The 18,672-nt window shown below is 49.7% G+C and overlaps 1 protein-coding gene across 2 annotated transcripts in view; it reads left to right on the top strand.

Moving 5' to 3' along the window:
- KDM2A (lysine demethylase 2A) overlaps positions 1–14,352 on the top strand; it is a 97,923-nt gene extending 83,571 nt beyond the window's left edge. For both annotated transcript variants that reach the window (XM_087422570.1, XM_004437692.3), the window contains exons 13-21: positions 198–281; positions 1,779–2,048; positions 2,601–2,732; positions 4,425–4,514; positions 6,494–7,206; positions 9,120–9,283; positions 9,892–10,050; positions 10,627–10,842; positions 11,282–14,352. In XM_087422570.1, the coding sequence (XP_087278696.1) occupies positions 198–281; positions 1,779–2,048; positions 2,601–2,732; positions 4,425–4,514; positions 6,494–7,206; positions 9,120–9,283; positions 9,892–10,050; positions 10,627–10,842; positions 11,282–11,463 (2,010 nt within the window). In that variant the 3' untranslated portion in view covers positions 11,464–14,352. The remainder of the gene's footprint in view (positions 1–197; positions 282–1,778; positions 2,049–2,600; positions 2,733–4,424; positions 4,515–6,493; positions 7,207–9,119; positions 9,284–9,891; positions 10,051–10,626; positions 10,843–11,281) is intronic.
- Positions 14,353–18,672: the final 4,320 nt, after the last annotated feature.

The following is an 18,672-nucleotide window of genomic DNA, read 5'->3' as shown; positions in this document are numbered from 1 at the left end:
TTGGAGTTTTCTCTTTGGTCTTCGATGTCCTTGTTTTGCAGTGAGTCTCTCTGAAGGGAAACTACAGGCAGTTGCTGGCCTGCTCTTGCCCTTGTGCTTGTGGGGCTGAGGCTAGGTCTGGGTATTTTTGGGAGTGGTTGGCTCTTTGTTCACTGTGCCCTGCCTTTTTTCCCTCTTCTCTCCTACCCTACCCTTAGATCTTGCTGGAGGAGCTTGCCAACAGCGATCCCAAGTTAGCCCTCACTGGAGTCCCTATAGTACAGTGGCCAAAAAGGGATAAGGTAAGAAACTATTCTTCTTGATCTTCAGGCTGCTGAAGCATTTTGCTGGGTGACCGTTATCATTACAGGAAGAAAAAGAACAACCAGAGGCAGACAGCTTTTGGTGGATTAATATAGACAGACAGAAAATCATTACTCAGTTCTGGGTTGACTCTTAGGTTAGGGTAACGGGCTGTCTTTGGAGGTGACTCTCTTAACAGGACTGTCAAACTAGGAGACCTGCCTCCAGGTTGGGATGGCAAGGTGTGCGTTTGTTCATGGATCAGTTCCTGCCCTGGCCCAGTTACTCAATTATTTTCACAGATATGATTTAAAACTAGTTAAAATAATCACATATATATTTAAAAGGCCAAAGTGTTTCTGTGTTGGAGACCACACTCTCAAGATTCCCCTTAATTTGGACTTTTCAGTATCAAATTGAAGAGAAGAAAGGAATTACCCATTAGCTAATAAATTGTCAGTTATGAATTTTCATGCCTCTTCAGTTAGGTCCTGTATAATTTTTTTACATATTGTCCTTCATCGAGGTTATTTATTAAATAAAATAAATGATAACATTCTTATCTTAGCCATAAGTCCGGCAAATAAATTAGGCCCTTCTTTGGTGTTCCGCAGCTGAAACTTGCAGAGCCATCACATTCCAGGAGTGTTTAAGCAGAATATACAGGTGTGTAGCTGGAAGATGTCTTTAAAGAAGCACCTCCTCCTTCCTAGGTAGAGGAGTCCTAAGCAGTCCCAAGCAGAGGCCACGTGGGACTGCCTCAAAACAGTTTAGTCATTTTGGCCATTGCGTGTTTTGTGTCAGAAAAGTGTTTAAGGCACAGTGGGAAATTAAAGGAGTAGAAGACTTAGTCCTTGTTCTTGAAAAGATCACTAGCGGGGTAAATCTGAGTGCTGAAATTATAATCATAGACCCGAGAGAGTTATCTCACACTTCAGTATTGTTGTGGTGTCTGCCCTGTACCAGATTGTGTGCTTGGATTCAGAGTAATAAAGAAATAAACATCTCACCCTCCAACAGTTTACTGTCTTCTGTTCTGAGTAGTGATATTCAGGGTAAGGAAATACTGGAGGGCCCCTGGAGTGACTTTGGTACATAGAAAGCTTCAGGGAGGGGGGAATCTTACAGCTCAGCAGAATGAGAGGGATGTGGCTGAAGTAGTAGCCTGAGGGATTGGCAGGCTTTTTCTGTAAAGGTAATAATAGGTAGATAATAAATATAATAAATAAAGATAATCAATAGTTATGGTTTTGCAGGCCGTAGAGTCTCTGTCGAAACTTCTCAATTCTGACATTGCACATAGACAATACATAGACAATACATAGACAATACATAAACAAATAAGCATGGTTGTGTTCCAGTAAAATTTTGTTTACAGAAACAGGCAGTGGGCAGATTTGCCCAAAGGCCATAGTTTGCCAAGCCATGTAATCTTCTACCCTTTCCATTCCTTATAGCTACCTGATATATTTGACCTCTCTGCTTTCTCTTTCCAGCTTAAATTCCCCACCCGGCCAAAGGTGCGGGTTCCTACCATCCCCATCACAAAGCCTCACACTATGAAACCAGCTCCACGATTAACACCTGTGAGGCCAGCTGCTGCCTCCCCCATAGTGTCAGGAGCCAGGCGGAGGCGAGTGCGATGTCGAAAATGCAAAGCCTGTGTGCAGGGAGAATGTGGTGTTTGCCACTACTGCAGGGACATGAAGAAGTTTGGGGGGCCTGGTCGCATGAAGCAGTCCTGTGTCCTCCGGCAGTGCTTGGCAGTGAGTGATCTGCTGGGTAAAGAATTTGGGTGAGGGGTGGTGGTGCCAAAGGGACAGAAATACACATAGAATAGAGTTATAGAGACTTCAGAGTTGGAGAGAAAAAATTATGCTCTCTTTTTGGCTTTCTTCTTTTTGTCCCTTTTCTTCCTGGGTTCAGAAGGAAGGTATCTAGTACTAAAAATGATTTAATTTAATCTTTCGGCCTTACCCACTTTTCAAATGAGAGACCAGCATTTGAAGGGCAAATTACTGCCATCTGTCCCCTCTTTAAGTGGATTAGAAAGGAAGAACCTGTGAAGCCAAGGACAGGCCAACTGAAAATAAACTGACCTCTGTTGGTCTCTACTTCCCAGCTAGTTGATTTTCCCCATGTTCTTCTTCAGCCATTTTTCCAGCCAAAACCTCTCCTCTCCACCCGGTCTCCATGCTCCCTAAGTGTTTACTGGAGAATTGCAGGAACCAAATCGCCCATTTTCAGTTAAAGGGAAGCTGAAATGATAAGGATCTAAGTTTGCTCTTTTCTTGGTTTCTGTCTTTGTCCTCTTGTAGCCCAGACTGCCTCACTCAGTCACGTGTTCCCTCTGTGGCGAGGTAGATCAAAATGAGGAGACACAGGACTTTGAGAAGAAACTCATGGAATGCTGTATCTGCAACGAGATTGTTCATCCTGGCTGCCTTCAGGTAAGGAGAGGCCTACGGGGTCCCTGAGGTCTCAGCTGATAGAGTGTCTAAAGATAACTGAGTGGAGCAGAAGAGAGTGGGACATCTATCACAAGAGGCTGCCAGCATCCCTACTGTGGGCCATCAGCTATGGGTCATATAGTAGTCTAACATCTGCCCTTGATTCAAATGCCTTTCCTGTGTGTCAGGCACTGTGCCTAAACCCTGAGGCTAGACCAGTACACAAGATAGTCCCGGTTCCTGCCCACGTGGAGGTTATAGTCTGGCTTTTAGATAGTGTGTTTGAAGTCCCCAGGCCGTCATGGAACTGCCTGATCTGTTTTGGAATGCCTCGTGCCTTTAAGCATCTCTGCTACATACTTCGTTGTATCTCTGGATATTAGTTCCTGAAATATAGTGAGAATAATACTATCAGCTAAAATGTAATGAGTGCTCAGTCTGTATCAGGCTCAGTGCACACCTGAGGAGCTTTCCAAAAAGTAATGAGGAAGGTCAGACTTCAACCTCAGAAGTTGAGTCAACTCTTCTAGCATGGATCCTGGGCCTAGGTGTGTTCAAAAGCTCCCCAAGTGATTCTAATGTGCAGCCAGGGTGGAGAACCACTGTTTTACATGCATTCTCTTGTTTAATCTTTAAGACAACCTTTGAAGTGGGATCTACCCCATTTCTTCATATTTCTTTAAATCTAAAGGGCATTGGTGCTGGTACATTCTTTGTCCTCCCAGAGGTGTCACCTATGTCATGACTGCCACCTGGGTGACTGATTATAAGACACTGTCAATTGTGATAAGCAGCCCAATTTCAGAAGGATTTAAATGCGAAAAATATTGGGCTGGCCCAGTGGCACAAGCCGTTAAGTGCGCGTGCTCCGCTGCGGCGGCCCGGGATTCACCAGTTCGGATCCTGGGCGCGCACCGCTTGGCAAGCCATGCTGTGGCGGCGTCCCATGTAAAGTGGAAGAAGATGGGCATGGATGTTAGCCCAGGGCCAGTCTTCCTCAGCAAAAAGAGGAGGATTGGCAGATGTTAGCTCAGGGCCGATCTTCCTCACAAATAAATAAATAAATAAATGTGAAAAATATGCATCTTAGAATCAATAAAATAGGGTGTTATCTCCATGATGATGATAACAGTTAATACTATTTAATACTGTTTACTATATGCCAGGCATTTTTCTAAACACTTTACATAGTATGTAATTCATTTAATCCTCACCACCACCCTCTAAGATGGGTATTTTTATTTATCCCCACTTTACGGCTGAGAACATTGCATCACAGAGAATAGGTCACTAGTCTCTGAACCCAAGCAGTCATAACTACTATGCCCAATAGTCAAGTTCAGGTCTGGCACCATTCCTGTCATAAAGTGGCATGAGACCCTCAGGAGTATATATGTGTCAGGAGAAGAGACCTGATGTTGACCCAGACTCTTGGGAATCTCCTCCTGGAGCCTAACTTTGATCAAGTAACCAAGAGTGAGGGTGGCCAGTTTCCCAGTGGCTGGGAAAGAGGCCAGATGGCTCTCGGTTTTTCTCTTCTATGGACCAATGTGTTTAGGAATGGGTAATTCTTCCAGGTTCTTCCCAACCATGTGGCTGTGTTATTGTTTGATAAAGGAGGCTTAAGTTTTTTGTTTTTTTTTTTTAATGAGACGGATTTTTAACACCTATTTTAACCCTCTCTGCCTGTAGATGGATGGAGAGGGATTGCTTAATGAGGAATTGCCAAACTGCTGGGAGTGTCCAAAGTGCTACCAGGAGGACAGCTCAGAGAAAGCCCAGGTAAGGGGACTTGATCCAGACTTGCACTACGAGAAGAAAGGAAGCATAAAGCTTAGAAGATGGCTAACAATTGCCTTTGCAACTTTATTCACATGGTTTTTCTGATCCAGGGAGATTATTTTTTGTTTTATTTGATATCTTTTTTTTTCCTTTGGTTAATTGTTTTTCTTTTGTTTGAGTTTTTAATGTTTGTTTTTGTGTATTATTGAATGTTGTTCCCCTTGGGGTCTGCAGATTCCTGAGGTCCTTTTACACTCTGGGGCCCTAGAGAAAGAGGAACCACAGCTGGGCTGTTTAAAGAGGGAAATGAGGTGAGCAGGGTTGCTCCTGAGGAATGCAACTTGAGGGGAGGCAGTGACCTGAGGCAGCTGGTAAATGCAGTGGTGTACTGGAGTTTCCAGTTAAGCAGGTTCACATTTTTGTCATCTTCACCTTTGTGGTCTCAAAGAAAGCCCTGCCCATGTGCCCAAATGTGTCCTACAGAGGCAGCCCGTCCCCTAGAGGGGACCAGTGCCATGACCTTGGCCCCAAGAAGCTGCATTTTCTGGTCCAGTGGTCACCAGTAACGTCAAAGGGCCAAAAGTCTGGTTACTTGGGTGAGCAAGACAAGACCTGCTAAGGGCACATTTAGAGGAGGCAGCTGGCCTAGTGTCAGTCACCAGGCCCCAGTGGTCTCCTCCAAGCGTACTGTGCAGGAATGGAGACAAGTTTCCTTGTCTTCTTTCTGTTTCTTCCCGCTTGAGCACTGAGGTAGTTGAATTTTCAGTCTACATATCTTCGAGGGCAAGGATTTCTAGAGGTTATGAGTGCTAACGTTCTTCGTATTCCAAGTTCTTACACTAGCAGCTTTTACAGTGTCTTCAGTGGTAGTGGTGGTGATGGGGGCTTGCTCCCCTGCTGTAGCAGATGAGTTGGCAGGTGCTATATTTTAGTACCACCTTCTAATGCATTGTAAAAACAAGCACCCAAAAGGTGGTCATTCTCTTCCAACCATAGTGCTCTAAGAATGTGAGGAGAAAAGGGAGCAGGACTGATGCTTAGGGACATGAAATGTCTCCTTAAGGAAAATCTGAACTACTGCTGTGAAACCTAGTGGAACCCGTTGGTTAGGCTTCATCACAACATAGCCAAGGTGGGCTCCAGGAAGGGACAGGCAACTGGAGAGCACAAGTGGCATAGGATGAGGTTGTGGTCCTTTGTGGAATGTTGGCTTCACCAAACCTGAATTCCTCATTTTCATCCTGAGCAGATTCCTCTGGGAGCAGTGCCGTTTCTCACAGAGGTTCTCTTTCTCTGCTTTCTCTCTTACGTGCAGTTGGTCTCCAGGGATTGGGTGGGGTGCTGAGTGGAAGAAGCAGCGTGGTAGAGTCAAGCTCAGACACTGGCAGAGCTAAAGTCCTGGTGTTTACTGCTGTCAGATTCTGCATCCTAATCCAAACAGTACATGTAGGCTGCTTTTCTTCCACCACTAGCATCTCTTTCTTCCACCAGAAGCATCTCTTGGGTGAAAGAGCTAAATTAGAGACAGAACTTAAAATGCTCAGATTGCGTAGGGGTAGAGTTGTGGCCTCTTTAAAGGATATCTTTACCTAGGGAATTATGATCCAGAATTGGGAGATGAGTTGAATAGGTGGGCTAATGGAATCATGTGGCCCAAATCTGGATCCCACTCTTCTGTACTTGGACACAAACCTTTTTGTCACAGGTAGATTTCTCAGGTGACCTATTTTAAGGGTTTTGTTCTGTAATCAGCTTTCTCTAGCACAGACATGAGTTCAGTTGCTGATCCTGGCAGAGTTCAGATTGCAGACTCTGAGGAGATGACCACCCTGTAGCATGCAGTTGCCCCTTTCCCCGTAGAAAAGCAGTGATCTGTCTTGCTTGTAGTCCCCTGAGAGCAACAGTGAGGCTCACCCTGTAAATTGAAGAGTTTTGAAGAAAGGAGGTGCTGACGTGGCTGTTTCGGGCCTGTTTTGCAGAAGCGGAAAATGGAAGAGAGTGATGAAGAAGCCGTGCAAGCCAAAGTCCTGCGGCCCCTGCGGAGCTGCGACGAGCCCCTCACACCCCCGCCTCACTCACCCACTTCCATGCTACAGCTCATCCATGACCCGGTTTCCCCCCGGGGTATGGTGACTCGGTCATCCCCTGGGGCTGGCCCCAGCGACCACCACAGTGCCAGCCGCGATGAGCGCTTCAAACGGCGGCAGTTGCTGCGGCTGCAGGCCACAGAGCGCACCATGGTACGGGAAAAGGAGAACAATCCCAGCGGCAAAAAGGAGCTGTCTGAAGTTGAGAAAGCCAAGATCCGGGGATCGTACCTCACTGTCACGCTACAGAGGCCCACCAAAGAGCTCCACGGGACATCCATTGTGCCCAAGCTGCAGGCCATCACGGCCTCCTCTGCCAACCTTCGCCATTCCCCCCGTGTGCTAGTGCAGCACTGCCCAGCCCGAACCCCCCAGCGTGGGGATGAGGAGGGGCTGGGGGGAGAGGAGGAGGAAGAGGAGGAGGAGGAGGAGGAAGATGACAGTGCAGAGGAGGGGGGTGCAGCCAGGCTGAATGGCCGGGGCAGTTGGGCTCAGGATGGAGACGAAAGCTGGATGCAGCGGGAGGTCTGGATGTCTGTCTTCCGCTACCTCAGCCGCAGAGAACTTTGTGAATGTATGCGAGTGTGCAAGACGTGGTATAAATGGTGAGCAGGGATACAGGGATCAGGAATAGGGGTACGGGAGTAGGTGGCAGGTTTTCCCTAAGAACAGCATGCGTCTTGGCATCTGGAGGCTTGTCAGGTTCTAAAAGATTGAATCAACCCAGTCTGTTTCCCAGACAGTGGGTCCTGTTAAAGGTGTGGCCAGTTGTGCCTACTGGTGTCATCAGGGAAATTTGGCCCTTTGCTTCCTCTCCCTGCTCCATACTTTCCCATCTCTCGTTTTACTGAGCCGTGGAAACTGATTTGGAGGATGGGGTTGTACAGTTTGTGCTAAAACTTCAGAGTCATGAGTTTTCTCCCCAAGTCACCTGAACTCGACACGCATTTGTTGAGAGCCTGTGATGTGCCAGTCACTCTCCGGTGCTGGTGACACAGATGACTACCGTTAAGCTCCTGCCTCAATTACTTCTCCATCTGAGAGAGGTGGACATGCTCTTCAAAAATTTGAAGGTGCTCATAATTTCCCACAGTTTTAATTCTCATCCACCAAACCTGGACCAGAATTCCTTTCTCCAGCAAGTAGGGTTCAGTTTTGAAGCTTCCTGAAACTTAGTTGTCTTTCTTAATGAGACCTACCATTTCTTCTCAAATTGAAGATTAAGACACTTAGGGGAAAAAATCCCTAAAGGTGATGAACAAAGATTTCCATAGGGCATTGTTTTTCCCAAGCTCCTGGACCCTAGGACATATCCTTTCTATCTGAGTCAGACCCTGTTAATAGTAGTTCTCAAAGTGTGATGCCCAGACCAGTGGCATCATGTGGGACCTTTTTAGAAATGCAGGCTCTCAGGGTCCATTTCAGAATTCCTGAATCAGAACCTCTGGGAGTGGGCCAGGCAATGTTTTTAACAAATTCTCTTCCAGGGGATTCTAATACATGTTAAAGTTTGAGATCCACTGCTCTATTGTAAGCAGCTTGTTTCTGCCATAGAAGTTTCATGTGCCATTGGTGAAATTTTTTCAGTCTTTAAATAAAGACCCCATTCTTCACAAACACAAGTTTATTTCCCAAATCTGAATTAATATGTGACCTACCCAAATTCTCCTAACATTTCTCTTCATAGGGCTAGTGAGCCTGCCTGGCTCTAACCTTTGGTTTCCAGACTGAGCCACATAAGACTCCCATTATGTGCCGTCTCCCCTTCCCCTGCCAGCCAGACTCTGAGCCGCTGGGAGGTGAGGGCTGTAAAATATTAAACAGAAGCCTGCATGTTGCAGTGCTGTTTGTGGCCTGTGGACTTGTAGATTGCAGTGGAAAGGCAGGCCTCTTCCTTTCAGTTCTGGTCTGGACTGGCTAGAAAATGTAAAGATAACACTGAGGCAGAAACCCAAGGGTGGGAGAAGACTCCAGGCCTGATAATAAAGAGCCTCTTTCGGCCAGATACAGCAATGGGCTCTTTCTAGAGCTTAAGGCAGGATGAACTTCACATGTGCCAAGTAGCACCCTGCTTCTCAGGCAGCCGGGAGTGACTGACAAGGGAGAGAATGGAGGCAAGCCTAGTAGCTTCAGGCAGTAAGAAGTCAAATTTTTTAAAGCTCCCTTATATACACTTTGGTGGGAGCCATACCATTTTAATGCAAATGAGAGGTTAGAGTATATTGTTTGCTATGTGTCCCTAATAAGCGTGCTGTGTTCTCAGCCTATCCATAGTAAATCAGGGTGAACTGGTCAAGTTATCCACTACTTAACCTATAGGGTTGCCGTAGAGGACAAGCCCTCTTCTCTGAGACAAAACAATGGCAGGCGTCATCCTTGTGTGCTTGTAGAAGAACCTAGGGAGGGTGACCCTCCAGGTGCACTGCTTTTTCCACAAGCCTCCAGCAGCCTGTGATGGGAGCTCCTCTGACAAGGGTATCAGGTTATTGACAGCTAGTTCTCTTTGCTTCTGTCACAGGTGCTGCGACAAGAGACTCTGGACAAAAATTGACTTGAGTAGGTGTAAGGCTATTGTACCCCAGGCTCTCAGTGGCATCATCAAGAGGCAGCCAGTTAGCCTCGACCTCAGTTGGACCAACATCTCCAAAAAACAACTGACGTGGCTCGTCAATAGGCTGCCAGGTGAGCAGCCCTGTGCCATCCTTGCAGAGGCCCAGGAGCAGGCAGGGAAAGCTGAGTTGTTGGCAGTGCTTCTTAGAAATGCTTTATGGCAACTTAGGGCAGCAGTCCTGTGTCATTGTTACCTTTCTGCTTAGCAAGAGATTTATCAGGGGCCACCTTAACTGCCTCTCCCCAGGGCGCCACTCAACTGGCAGGCCAATCACTGCCCTAGGCAATGAAGAGAATGGATCAGGTGCTGCTGCCAGCCCTGTAGGTTTCTCAGCATAGCCACTGAGGAGGAAATTTGAGTAAGTTGTTGCCTTGGTCAGTCCCTTTTAAGGGCTTGTTCCCTTGAGCATTTTGAGGTCTTGGAAAGACAGGAAGTCACTCCCACTTACATTGCTCTGGTAGGAACTAAGCAATGAGTTTTACCGCTAAAGCTAGAAGATGTAATAGAGGAGACCATAGAAATCTTTGAGCTGAATTACTAGAATAAGGTTAGGACATAGTCTCTCTCTCCTGTTAGACTGGGAATCCATTTCCCTTGGTCCGATCAGCTGGAAGTTGAGGCTTTGGATGTGCTGATAGAGTGTATTATTATTGCCTGTCTCTGTTTCCTTCCATTGCAGGACTAAAAGACCTCCTCCTAGCGGGCTGTTCCTGGTCTGCAGTCTCTGCCCTCAGCACCTCCAGCTGCCCCCTTCTCAGGACTCTTGATCTTCGGTGGGCAGTAGGAATCAAGGACCCTCAAATTCGGGACTTGCTGACTCCACCGGCTGATAAACCAGGTATGCTCTGGGCCTGACTTCTCTGTGCTTGTCTTGGGGGAGCTTTGTCTTTCGACAGACTGTCCTCAGAAGCTAAGGTAGTCCCAGAAGTGATGCTGTGGAAGAACAGAAGAGTGCAGATTGAGAACAGAATGATGGACTATGTACACGTGCAGGTTAACTATTTACAGCCAGGTAACTACCTACAAACAAAGGAGTAAGTCCGTTTTGTGGGTCAGTGGAGTTTGGGGTCCAGCGAGTATAAGCCTGAGGAAGTCTGGGAAGGCTTCATGGTTGAGGTGGAACATTAAAAGCTGCTTGCGTGATGGTCTACAAAAATGTAGGAGTGTGGGAAGGGGAGGAGCATTCCACACATACCCTTTTGCTGTGTAAGTAAGGAATAATCTAGCAGCTGGGAAGAAAAAAAATGTCTGGTTTCCTAGAAACTGCCCCCACACACTGCTCACTCTCTGGTGTTGGCAGTTCTGCTTAACCCCTGCAAGGGGGCCTGGCCAGCAAGGAGCTAAAGCTGCCTGCAGCTTTGGAGCTGGGCTAGAGTTACGAGTTTTGATCTAGGCTCTTTTCTTGCCTGTGCAGGTCAGGACAATCGCAGCAAGCTCCGGAACATGACCGACTTCCGGCTGGCAGGCCTTGACATCACAGATGCCACGCTTCGCCTCATCATTCGCCACATGCCCCTCCTGTCTCGACTCGACCTCAGTCACTGCAGCCACCTGACAGATCAGTCCTCCAATCTACTCACCGCTGTCGGGTCTTCCACTCGTTACTCCCTCACAGAGCTCAACATGGCAGGTATGCTGCTGCAATGCTGCATGACAGACAGTGCCCCATGCCTCCTGGAGGTCCCAGCCCTTCCTGGAGTTTGACTGGTAGAAGAGAAAGAACTTCAGTCTCTTGACTGAACCGTGTTCACTTGTTTTCTCACATCTGGACAAGGATGTGGATTTCTACTGATGGGGGACTGAGGCTTCAAGTAGTTGTCAGGTGCCTAAGAGCACAGCCACTATCCAGCTTCAGTTTTGTCAGCCTTGCCGTGCAGGGAGTGAGGTGGCAGGGGGCCTTCAGAGGCCACAGAGCTGATGGCACTTCTGGTCTCTGAGGCAGGTAGTTATGGGGCAAAGCGGGCTTTTGTTTAGCATTTTAAGGGAAAGAGCTGGGGAATTGAGCGGCAGACGTAGGCTCCTAGGGCTGTGCGTACATAGCGTTGTTCTTGTGGTCACGTTCCCCACAGGTTGCAATAAATTGACAGACCAGACCCTGATCTACCTACGGCGCATCGCCAACGTCACCTTGATCGACCTTCGAGGATGTAAGCAGATCACTCGAAAAGCCTGCGAGCACTTCATCTCAGACTTGTCCATCAACAGTCTCTACTGCCTGTCTGACGAGAAGCTGATACAGAAGATCAGCTAAGACACACCCAGCCCAGACGGAACAGGAAACTGATCTTCCCCTGACTCCCCAGCCAGGAGAGCCTCTCTCCCCGACCCTGCACGGGCTCTGAGGCCAGCGTCACACTCCCTCTCTGCTCTCCTGTCCCTTGAGCCCTTTCCCTACAGGCGGGGCAGAGAGGGTGGTGGACATCAGGCTTCACCTGCCTGCTCCTCTCCCTCCTAAGAAGGGAGTAGCAAATTGATCTGAGGGGAAAGCACAGGCTGTGTGCTGTCACGGTGCCTGCTCGCTTGCTCGCCCGCCCACTCGCTCGCCTGCCGGAGGTCAGGCTCTCAGTTTGAGGTGTCTGTGCAACCATCATCTGCTCTGGGCCCTGGGGCCCTCCTCCCCATCCATGGTCCCCAGCAGTGCCTGGTTCTGAGCAAACTCCCAAGGAAGAGAGCAGCCCTGTCGCCATGGCGAGGTTCTCATTGTGGTGTCCAGTGCGTGTCTCTCCTTCACACTCTCCCAGCTTATGCAGGAGGGGCCCGCAGCCCCAGGAATGCCAGACCCATGCAGATCACACTGGTGCTGTTGAGGTGTCTAAAACCTCTCATCCGTGTCTGCTCTCCCTCCTCTCCCCTCCCTTGAGCTTGATCCTGTCCGATGCTCGTGATAGTTCACATAATGAGGTTACCCCACCCCAGACCTACCTATCATGGGGTCCTTGTTGCACTTATTGGGGTTGAGGCTCTTCACAGGAGCTGGAACTGCCTACCCCAGGACACATTTTATTGCTTCCTAGGCAGATTCTGAGACAGGCACCATCTCCTTATTCCCCTCCCTTTCAGCCTCCCACCGCCCTTTTTCCACATGTTCCTTATTCCTGCCTGAATAGGGCTTTCCCAGGATGTGTGTCCTCAGAGGGAGCAGCCTATCTCCCCCAGCTGGGGGGAGCAGAGAACCGGCCACGTCCCCACCTGCCTCCCAGCAGGCTCCAGGCCTCCGGTGTAGTGTAGCCCCCAGAGCCCAGGCCTGTGTTTAGCGCCAGCGCTCACTGATCTGGCACCTTTTTGGGGGGGTGGGTCCTGCTTAGAAGCCAGTCACCTGCCCTCTGCCTGCAGCCATGGAAGGGGGTGTGCATGTGCCTCTGTGTGTGTGGCTGAGTGTATTACGCGTGTGTGTGGAGGGAGGGAGGGAGGGGAGCGCGGTGTCTCCCACTCCACCGCCCTGTGTCAAGCCCCATCAGCTGCCCCCTTTTACTTTGCATTGAACGGCCTGTCCAAAGATCGTCTCTCTAGGGCAGCAGAGAGCTTTTTGCACTTTAAAAAAAAAATAAGGAAAGACAGAAAGGTCGAATTTCTTTTGGGTCAATATTTAAGTGTGTGAGGAGATGCTCAGTAGCAGCAGCCTGTGGCAAGAGCTTATAAATGATAGACGCGGATTTGCACTCTGCTCCCCATCTGTAAGGATAGCGATAGCACAACCTCGCCCCGCCTTCTCATCCTCCAGCCCCATCCCTTCCTGCCCCCTTTCCTGTAGCCTAGTGTCAGGCTCTCCTCCTCCGGAAGCCCTGCGGGGGAGGGGAAGGAGCCTAGGCACCAGGGGTCTGAGTGTGAGCCACCCGAGGAGAGACGCCAACTGCACCCTTGCCACTTCCAAAGCAATAGAGGCAGAGGGGCCCCCTCTTTGCCACCTAGCCCAGCTTTGACCCTGGCATTGACTGGCCTCCTAAGAGAAAACTGGGTCCTGGTAGGGGGTGGTATTGTGTCTGTTTCTTCCAATCTGCTGATTCTCTCTGCTGCACCTTAAAAGCAGCAGTCTGCTCCCGTGACCCTCTGCCCCTTTCACTGGTCTCCAGGCCCCTGCGACCTGGGGCTGAAACTTTGAGGAAATGTCAGTGACTTATTCCAGAGTGCCTCAGTTAGGGGAACTTCTCTGTAAAGAACCCTGGGTATTGAGCAAAAACCTTATTAATATTATTGTTAGTGACCTATAATTGGAAGCTTCCTGCCTTTTTTGGTTGCTCCTGTGGAAAATACTGAAAAGATTGCTTTGTTTTGTTTTGTTGTCTTTTTATAAAAGGGGAGGTGGAGAGACCCCTTCAGAGCAGGGATTGTGCCGGGAGAGTGCCTCTGACTTTGGGACAGTTCATCGACAGAAATTTCCAAGCTGATGGTTTGTTTTGGGTTTTGGTTTTGGTTTTGGTTTGTTTGTTTTTGGTTTGGAAAAACAAGCATTTTTACCGAGCACCTAAATTGGTCAGCAGAAAAGCGAGCCCAGGAGTGGCGGCAGATGGACCTATGCCCTTGCTGGGTCTTCCTTTTCTCTGGGACTGTGAGGGGAAAATGGTTTTTAGAGGTGAGGGTTGGTCCATGTGGAGGAAAGAAAAGTCTGTTTGGAGACAGAGGAACCCGGGAGTTCCATCGCATTTCCTGCAATCTGCTCTGAGATATGGCCTTGCCAGGAGAGCCTGCCCTCCTCAGACCGCAGGACCAGACACCCTGCCTCCATCTTTCCAAGCACCGGGGCAAAAAACCGCAAAGGAAAGGAAGAAAATTTATATATATATAATATAAAATCACTTGGTGATTAAAAAAATAACTGCTCCATAAATAAAACTCCTAAAGTCACTATGTTTAAAGGGTTTGGTTGTGTTTTTTGTTTTTCGGAGAAATATTGTAAATATATATTTTTTGTTGCTGATTTAGAGTCAATCTCCAATGTTGTGCTAAAGAATTTAAATTAAATGTAAGCATTAAGGGGACAAGTCATGCTATCTCAGTTGACACATTGGGGTTATTTTGGGCCAGGGAAGGAGGGAAACTAGTTGGACTTTTGTTTCCTAAATGTTCTCCACTACTGGTTTTAGAAAGAGCAAGGACATCTTTCCTCTGACACATGGGAATGGGAGATATTTGTGTAATAAAATTTTTAAAAGACAAAAAAAGAAATAGCCTCCGATGGGAAATATTTTGATTTGGGTTTTTTTTTTTTTTTTAATAAAAAGGCTTTAAAAACAAAAACAAAAAAACAAAACCTTTTCTGCCTTGGTGTGTGTGTGCGTGAGAGAAAGGATGAGTCAGAAGGTCATGCAGGCTCTCATGCTGGAGGCCAAGGCCAGAGGTTGCCTGCTATGTGCATGTACTACTTGTCTTTCCTTTTTTTTTTTCTTCAGTGTCAAAAAGCAGCACTTGCTTCTAGAAACACCACATTTTACTTCATCAGGGTGAACTTTTTAATGGATGTGAAAATTGAAACATGGGATTACCTGATCCCCTGCCCGCCTCCCCAAAGGCAGTGCTTGAATGGGCCCTGCAGTCACCAAGCAGAGCTGGAAAGGACCCCTGCAGTGCTCTCCTGAGATGGGGCCTGGGGATTTCTAATCTTGCCATCCCTGGAGATCCCTTAGCCAAGGCCAACCCCCGTCCACTAAAGCTGCAGAACAGGCCCCAGGTCACTGAGCAAGGTCTGGGCCAGACAGCCTTCAGTCAGCATCTGTCCCACCACACCCCGCTGCTTCTCGTCACTGTGCTTTTGGCTTGTGGAGTACAGGCTTCCAGCCTCTAGACGAGCGTGCTAGGTGGTGCCAGCAGACTGCCCCCTCACCCCAGGCTGTAGCATCTCAGGAGAGCTGAAATCCAGTCTGGGAGGTCCTGAGTAGGCTGTCACCACAACCCTCAGGGGAGCTGGGCCAGCCCTGCCCATCCTACTCCCAAGCTGATAGTTGAGGACCATCTCCAGCTCTGCTGCACATTCTAGAAAAGGACAGGGACTTGTATGATGGGCTGATTTCATGTTGGTTTCCTGAGGATGGATATGGATGTGACCGTGTTTGGATGTTGCCAGGGAAGGAAGAACATCACTTTTACCTCCTAAATATCTCAGAAACACATCTGCCTCTCGGTAGCCTCATCCCTGCCACCCTAGTCGAAGCCACCACTGTCCAGAACCTTGACCACAGCAAGAGCCCTGAGTGGCCTCCCGGCCTCCAGTCCAGCCCCCGGTCCTCCATGTTGGCAGCCAGAACATTTCTCTTAAAAGATAGATTTTACTACTACTTTGCTTAAGACCCATCAATGTGTTTGTCTCAGGATCAAGTCCTCAAGCTTCTTCACTCACTATTTGCCCCTCAGCGTACTCCTCTCCACCCATAGCCAACTTTTTTCAATTCCACCATATCTGGGCCTTTACATGTGCTGTTCCCTTTGCTGGTACACCTTCCTCAGTTTACATGTTACTTCCTCCAGAAAGCCATTTCCCATCCTGCTCAAGACAGGGTCATGTGCTCCCATAGTATCCTCCTGCTTTTTAGGACTCTAAAGTCCGCCTCCCCAGCTAGCCGGGAACCTCCCCCAGCACACGGATCAGTCTGTCGCTCACCATGTCATCCTCAGTAGCTGGCGCAGAGCTTGGCACATAATAGATGCCCAAGAAACACTACTGAGTCAGTGTCCCCAGTAGCTCGGATACCCAGAGGCCTATCCCTCCTGATACAGTTGCCACGTTCTCCAAATTCACTTTTTCCACTCATACATCTTTCCCCTTGGTTCTTGTCCTAATGCTACCAGCCTCTTTTATTTTTTCTTGCCTATTTCCAATGTAACCTGGATTCAGCTATGAATTAACCTTCCTAAGGCATGCACAGAAATCTTCAGTAACCCTCCAGGGTCCGGTGTCAACTCATCCTGCCACAGGCACCTGTAAAATGGGAAGCACCATGGTTAGCATGTGGCAGGTGCTTCTGTCTCGAGGCCTCCAACTGGAATCCTCTGTGGTCCCCGGGCTTGCTGTGTTTAGCCTCGCCACAACTATGAAAATTCATGCTTCCTTCAAACACCTCTTCCTCCAGAAGCCCTTCCTGTTTCTCCTCCAACCAGAAGAATTAACTTGGACATTCTGTGCCTTTTCTAGCCAAGGACAACATAGTAAAAACAGCTGACATGTAATAGGCCTCACTATGTGTGAATCACTGTTCTAAGCACATACAGGTAGGAACTCATATGATCCTCACAGCAACGCTACTATTTATTTATTTTTTGTGAGGAGATCAGCCCTGTGCTAACATCTGACGATCCTCCTTTTTCTTTCTTTTTTTTTTTTTTTTTGCTGAGGAAGACTGGCCCTGGGCTAACATCCGTGCCCATCCTCCTCTACTTCATATGGGATGCCGCCACAGCATGGCTTGCCAAGCAGTGCGTTGGTGCGCGCCTGGGATCCGAACCTGCGAACCCCAGGCCTCCGCAGCAGAGCGCACGCACTTAACCGCTTGTGCCACTGGGCTGGCCCCTACAGCAATGCTACTATTATCCTCATTTTAAAGGGGAGAAACTGAGTTATGGACATTAAACAATCTGCCCGAAGTGACTTGGCTAGTAAAACCTGGAGACTCAGCTCCGCAGTCGGTCCTACCCACCTGGCCTTCTAGCCTCTGTGTACATGTGATCGAATGTCCTGCTCACACCCAGCCCCAGGGGGCAGGTGTCTTCATTCTACAGATGACAAAGCCAAGGCTCAGAGAGGTGAAGTGATGGTCCTAGAGTCAGTGGCAGAGGTGGGACATATGTGAACACTGGGCCTGGGACACCTGGGACAGCTCTCTCGTGTCCTGCTGAGCATCCAGCCCTCTCCCATGGCACTGTGAACTCCTTGACGGTGAGGCTAGCCTTAGCCAGTTCTACCTCCCCCTCATCTGTCCCAGGAGTGGGGGGAGAAGGAAATTTACTGAGCAATGTAAGGTGGGTGTATGGGATGGGAGGCAGGACCAACTTTATGGGTGAGTGACCATGCAGTCACACAGGGCCCTGCACTCAGAAGGACCCCACACTTAGCTTAACACTCTGCTGTTGCCATCTTGAAATTCTTAGTAGTATTTGAATAGGGGCTCCGCATTTCATTTGCAGTGGGCCCTGCAAATGATGTAGCTAGTCCTGGGGCAGGGACAATCCCAGCTCTCCTAGGCCAGCTCTGTGCTAAGTACCACTTCAGTGGCCAGCAGCAGAGCAGGCCTGGCACTTGCTGGCTGGGGAGACCTGTCCTACCATCACCTTTCCAGGTGCCCAGGCCCAGAAGGAAACCTCAGCACCGACACTCATGTGTGGGCTGGTAACAGTGAGAGCAGGCACCCGAGGTCGGAGAGCGCCTGGATTTTGCCCTCGGCCTGGCGCTGTCACCCAGCTTCTGCCTCCCCCACTTGCCCCATTCCAGAGCGCTACAGGGGGTAGGCAGGTCCAGTTGCTATCCGCCCAGAGTGTGCCATGAGAGTGCTAGGATGGCAAGACAGAGGGACAGAAGCAGAAAGGGACACAGACACAGACACACGGAGAGAAAACACCCTGAAACACCCAGAAAAGGAAAGACAGAGAAAGAGAAAGGGGGAGGGGAGAAGAGAAAGGAAAGGAGAGAAAAGATACCATGGAGGACGCCTAGAGAGAGACATCAGTGAGGCCCAGGATACTCCACGTGTGACAGTGGCCACTGGGCAAGCCATCTCCCCCAGCCCAACACTGCACACACATCATCTCTGTTAATCCTCAAAACAATCTAGTGAAGCCAGGCTGGAGGCGCTCCATGTACAGATGAGAAAGGCAAGGCTCAGAGAGGTTAAGCAACTTGCCTAGGGCACCCAGCAGGGGCAGTAGGAGGTGACACTAGCATTTGACCCCAGGTCTTTTCCACACACAGACTCCCTCCCCTCGACATGGCAAGTACCAGTGGCCACAGCGTGGGGCCGGTGGGGGCTACGAGACCATGCCTCGGACACTCCCAGGTGAGCTGGCAGGGTCAAGGCACAATCGCGCGCGACACAAACCCAACAGGCTTCAGCGCCAGGCTGTGCCGCGGCCGACGGCGCGCACGCGCGCTGGGGATGGCTCCAGGAGGGCGCCGGGGGCGGGACGCTGCGGAGGCCGGGGCGGGGCGGGGCGAGGCCAGGGGCGGGGAAGGGGGCGGGGCTGGCCATGGCCCGGGCGGGGCCATGGGCGGGACCGGGGCTGGTTTCGGGGGCGGGGCCGGGCCGGGGCCATGTCCGAGCTGAGGTTCTGAGGCGGAAAAGGATATGGGCCCGGGGCGGTCGGGGACTGTGGGGTCTTCCGGAGAGTTCCAGGGAGAGGCGCTGCTCCCGGGAAGCAGGTCGGGCGGAGCCAGCGGTCAGGAAGCCCGGCCCAGGGTTGTGGGCCGGTGCCTGCGGGCCGAGGGGCCAGGGGCCGCCGAAGGTCCTTGGACTGTGGCAGGAAGGGGCGAAGGAATGGC

The sequence above is a fragment of the Ceratotherium simum genome, chromosome 34 (genome assembly GCF_057802395.1).
Source record: "Ceratotherium simum simum isolate JZ-2026a chromosome 34, ASM5780239v1, whole genome shotgun sequence".
Classification (NCBI taxonomy): Eukaryota; Metazoa; Chordata; class Mammalia; order Perissodactyla; family Rhinocerotidae; genus Ceratotherium; species Ceratotherium simum.
This window is presented reverse-complemented; position numbering and strand designations above follow the sequence as displayed.